This window comes from Cebus imitator, unplaced genomic scaffold (assembly GCF_001604975.1).
Source record: "Cebus imitator isolate Cc_AM_T3 unplaced genomic scaffold, Cebus_imitator-1.0 Scaffold193, whole genome shotgun sequence".
Taxonomy (NCBI): domain Eukaryota; kingdom Metazoa; phylum Chordata; class Mammalia; order Primates; family Cebidae; genus Cebus; species Cebus imitator.
The window spans coordinates 683697-688562 of record NW_016107508.1 but is presented as its reverse complement, the minus strand read 5'-3'; the positions used below and the strand labels follow the sequence as shown (position 1 = coordinate 688562).

At 52.5% G+C, this 4866-nt stretch overlaps 1 protein-coding gene across 4 annotated transcripts in view; it reads left to right on the top strand.

Moving 5' to 3' along the window:
• CCDC88C (coiled-coil domain containing 88C) overlaps window positions 1-4866 on the top strand; it is a 151593-nt gene that overhangs the window by 129242 nt on the left and 17485 nt on the right. For all 4 annotated transcript variants that reach the window (XM_017546947.2, XM_017546945.2, XM_017546946.1 and 1 more), the window contains 2 exons: window positions 2006-2101; window positions 3718-3959. In XM_017546947.2, the coding sequence (XP_017402436.1) occupies window positions 2006-2101; window positions 3718-3959 (338 nt within the window). The remainder of the gene's footprint in view (window positions 1-2005; window positions 2102-3717; window positions 3960-4866) is intronic.

Below are 4866 nucleotides of genomic sequence, written 5' to 3'. Positions count from 1 at the left end.
AGGGAATATGCAGGGGGCATCCGGAGAGAAGGCTGGAAAAGGAAGTGGGCGCTCAGTTGTGGGAGCTTCGACGTCCAGCTTGGATTCCTCGGGGTGTTTTGGAAGGGATACTAATCTAGCAGAGCCAGGGAAGCTCCCAGAAATAAAGGACAAGAGGAAAAACCCTGATGCCAGGAATCTTGTGGTTCAGAAGTTGAGGAATCAAGAATCCAGGGTGGTTTCACCATCCCAGCCATGGTGGTTGGGCTGTTCTTCCATGTAATTGAAATGGCTGGTATCGGCGTCCGGGCAGGCAGTGTGCTGGCACCAGTGTGGGGAAGGCAAGAAGGGACGTGCTTGTGGTGGGACATGGTCACTGTGGTCACAGTGAACGCCCATGTGCCATCCCAGCCCTCTGATGTAACGATGCTTCTTTGTTTTTCTGTTGGCTTCACCTACGTGTCTAGGGCTGGCGTGCCCCCTTCAGGAGGGTGGTTTGTATGTAAACGCACACTGTAATTGTGGGGTGGAAATGACCCTGAAGTTGGCCCTCTGTAATCCCCGTGATAAACGTCGCCAGCAGAGGTTGAGCCGGCGCTAACTGGAAGGAGTGTAGGAGCGCCCAGGGGGGATTATTTGATGACGTTTTTGCATTAGACAGTGTCTGCTCCAGGCCAGCAGGTTGGCAGGCTTCCTGGGGCCTGCTCCGGGCCCTGGACTTTGTGTGAGCCTGTGGGGCCAACCGTAGCCATGAAGGACTCAAGGCATAAGGTCAGCAGCAGGGCCACGAGCACAGACACCAGCACACAGATGTCGAGTCAAAGGACCGGGAGTGGAGCGTGGCTGGGGTCACTTGTCACAGGGGCTCACCTCATCGCAAGCTCCTGGGAAAGCCCTCAGTTGGGGCAGACTTTGGCAGCTTCAAGAATGAGCTTGAACGGGAACATCTGATTTCACTGAGCTGACTCTTTCAACCTCAGTGCCCAGGTGTTGTTAATATGAGCCCCCCAAGCCCCCGTCCCCACCAGGTGGTAGCTTCAGGAGCACCCCACATCCTGAACCTCTCATGTAAGGCCTCATTTTCAAATGAGGAAACCAAGGGTCTAGGCTGTCGAGACCACCCAGCGCAGAGGCAGGAGTGGGCAGGAGTCCACAGTCCTGCCGGCCACGTCACTCAGAATGCACTGCAGACACAGCCCCTGCCTCCCTGCGTGCAAACAGAAGCTTTCTCTTTGTATGAGGAAAGCCAGTCTCCCCAGCAAGCAGAGGTGCCTCAGCCTGCCCAAGATTCAAGAGTCGTCTCTTTGGTCCCTTGTTAGAGTTTCTGAAAAGTGACCCAGTTTCCAATACTTAGGAATTGGGAGATTTGGCTGCGTCATCTGGGCTTCTGGCTTCTTGGGAAACCTGCCCCACTGGGCCCCGGTTCACGCCCCCGTGGAGCGGCCTGCTAGAGTTGCAAACTGGAGCTCACTGCGGTCCCCACCAGGGTCCCTGGTTTCTTCAGCCCTGCTGTGCGCATGAACTTCTCTTTCTCGCTCCTGAAAGCTGGGAGTTTGCTTCTGAGTGGGAGTGGGCCTGGGTTAGACATGTGACTTTGCTGAGCTGACTTTTTCAACCTCAATGCCCAGGTGTTGTTAATAGGCACCTCCCCCTAAAAACCCCCACCAGGAGGTAGCTTCTGCCTGACCCCAGGAGCCACCCCAGGTCCTGAACAACCTGGAAGGGGAATCTTTGGGGCTTCCGGGTGTGAGTTTTCAGATTATTAGAAGTTTGCTACCTTGAGCTCACTCACGGCCGGATCCTGGGGGCTTCTAAATCTCGGGGTCATAGGGCTCCCAGAACCCAAGGCCGATGCCTCCATTCACATATTCCAAACTCAGTGACCGTGACGGTGATGAGCACTCTCATCCCAATCCTGGAATCATGCCAGTCCCGGCTGCGCCAGGTTCCAGGCTGGGCTGACGAGTAAATTCACTTGTTTGATTTAAAACTAGCTTGATAGGTTTTCTTTCTCCTGTATTCGCAGAGACAAATTAAATGCCTTACGAAGACATAAGGAAAAACTGGAAGAAAAAATCATGGATCAATACAAGTTCTATGATCCTGCTCCTGCTCCAAAGAAGTGAGTTAAGTGTAGTGACATAAAAACAGAACTTAAAAGCTCCCTTTTCTGTGCATAGGGTGAAAGCCGCCATCTAGGGCAGGGCCCGTACCGTCGGCTGTGTGGCGGGTCACCTGTGCACAGACGTCTCCCACATCAGAGAGAGTTTAGAGTCTCAGCCTGCCTCTGCACTCTAGCTTGTCCTGTGAGGGGTGGCAAATGCCGGGTGACCCCGATGAGACATTTAGCTATGAGCCTTGTTAAGGGGGCAGAGCATCTGTGGTCCAGGAGTCACTCAAGCAGGATGGCAGGGCTGCCTTGTCAGGTTTTTGTCTCAAGATTAAACATGACATGGACAGCCGTGTTCCCGCTTTGGAAAGGATGCTTGGGCACCACACTTGGCTCAGCGCTGTGGTCTTCAAATGTGGGAACCTTTTGACCTTATGCAGAATTTTTCGGATTCACAGAACCTCAGGGCAGCTTCATGGATGTGTCTCTTCCCCAGAGAGCAGCAGCTTCCCCCAAGTGGAGCCACCCCAGCCCAGTAGTACTGCCCCTTGTCCACGGCCTGAGCCCCAGGAATTGTCCCTAGGGATTATCCTGGCCCAGCCTTGAAGTTGAAATCACCATGAATCCCTTGAGGTCTCTGGGAATCCAGAACCACAGAATTTCAGAACCTCAGTCTGTTTTTTTTCTCTTTTTTTTTTTTTGAAGATGGAGTCTTGCTGTGACACCCAGGCTGGAGTGCAATGGCACGATCTCAGCTCACTGCAACCTCCGCTTCCCGGGTTCAAGCAATTCTCCTGCCTTAACCTCCTGAGTAGCTGGGATTGTATATGTATGCCACCACGCCCAGCTAATTTTTGTATTTTTAGTAGAGACTGGGTTCACCATATTGGCCAGGCTGGTCTCAAACCCCTGACCTCAAGTGATCTACCCACATCGGCTTCCCAAAGTGCTGGGATTATAGTCATGAGCCACTGCTCCTGGCCCGGAACCTCAGTCTAAATCTTCTGTTTGACAGAGAAATTAAAGCCAAGATGGGAGACTGCAGTGATGATATAAATAGGGGCCGTTTAGTTTCAGAGTCGGGCTGAGAACCCAGGTGGGGTTCTCTTCATGTCACAGCAAGATGGCCTCGGTGTCCAGCTAGCTGTGATGTTATTGCTTAGTCTTTAAATGCACTGATTTTTGTCAAACAGCCTGCTGTCCTCTGCCCTCTCCACCTCACCCAGATTACTGAGTCCCAGGGAGGAGTCAGGAATGCCAGCTAATTTCACTGATTATTGCCTTTAGCAGAAAATGAGGAGATTCATGAAAAGGGCTTTTTGACAGAAAAATTGCCAACCAAATGAAGCACGACATCGCTTCCTTCATCCTGTGAGACTAGAGTGGATTTCTGTCACAACACACAGGCTTCTACCATCCCCAGCCCTGCGCCATCCTGAGAATTAGGTTCCCGGTCCCGAGCCCCAAATACGATTCCCATAGTCCTAAGCGTCATCGTCCTAAATCCCACGTGAATGGCTGAGCTTCACAGACTGGGGATGAACATCCCAGCCCACGTGAGGGAACCAGGGACCCGCTGGGGGTGTGTGGGAGGGCGACCTATGTCCTAAACATCTGCTTCTCACTAGGAAGAACCACTGGATTGGAGCCAAAGCCTTAGTCAAACTCATCAAACCAAAGAAGGAGGGTTCGAGGGAACGCTTGAAGTCCACTGTGGACAGTCCTCCCTGGCAGCCGGAGTCCTCAGACCCCACCTTGCCAGCAGCCTCTCAGCCTCTCAGAGCACAGCCTGAGAACCCAGACACACCCCCTGCACTGGGCTCCAGCTGTGCCGAAGAGCGCGATGCCCACAATGGGTCTTCCGGGAAAGGTAGGGGCGGCTGCCCTGGCCGTGGTGGGGTGAGGAAGGGGGTGGCCTGAAGGGTCCCTCCCCGGTGGCTGTGCACACCTGTGCAGGAACGTGGCGGGGACGGGGGCTGCATGTGCACCTCCTGCTTACGTGTGTTACGGCCAAGTAGAAATGTCAGCGTGGTGACCGTTGTCCCATAATGCTTTTATTTTGTTTTTTTTGAGACGGAGTTTCGCTCTTGTTCCCCAGGCTGGAGTACGATGGTGTGATCTTGGCTCACTGCAACCTCCTGCCCGTTTCAAGCGATTCTCCTACCTCAGCCTCCCAGGCAGCTGGGATCACAGGCGCCCACCACTGTGCCTGGCTGATTTTCTGTATTTTTAGTAGAGATAGGGTTTCACCGTGTTGGCCAGGCTGGTCTCGAACTCCTAACCTCAGGTGATGCACCCGCCTCAGCCTCCCAAAGTGCTGGGATTATGGGCGTGAGCCACCATGCCCAGCTGCTTTTGTTATTTTAGAATGAAAATCATCATTCATCACATAGCCGGGCAGATATTTGAATATCCAAAGCTGACATTCATGCAGGTACCATAGAGACAAGCGTAGTAGCTTATTTTGGGGTTCCCTCATATGTGCCAAAGATTAGTAGTAAGCTGCTTTGTGCAGGAAGATCCTGGGTGCACACCACACGTTCTCCATGTATATAAGATCTCCCGAAAGTCCTTGGGTGGTTCTCATCTGTTACCACTTTGAAAGGCAGGTTAGGACATCCTCTTCAGCCTGACCTTGCCTGGAGTCCTGCCAGCCACAGGACACACTGTGCCTTTTCCCTCAGGGCTGTCCTTTGGAGTCTGCTAGAGGTTCTGAAACATGAACAGGATTTCTTTTTTTTTTTTTTTTTTTTTTTTTTTTTTTTTTTTTTTTTTTT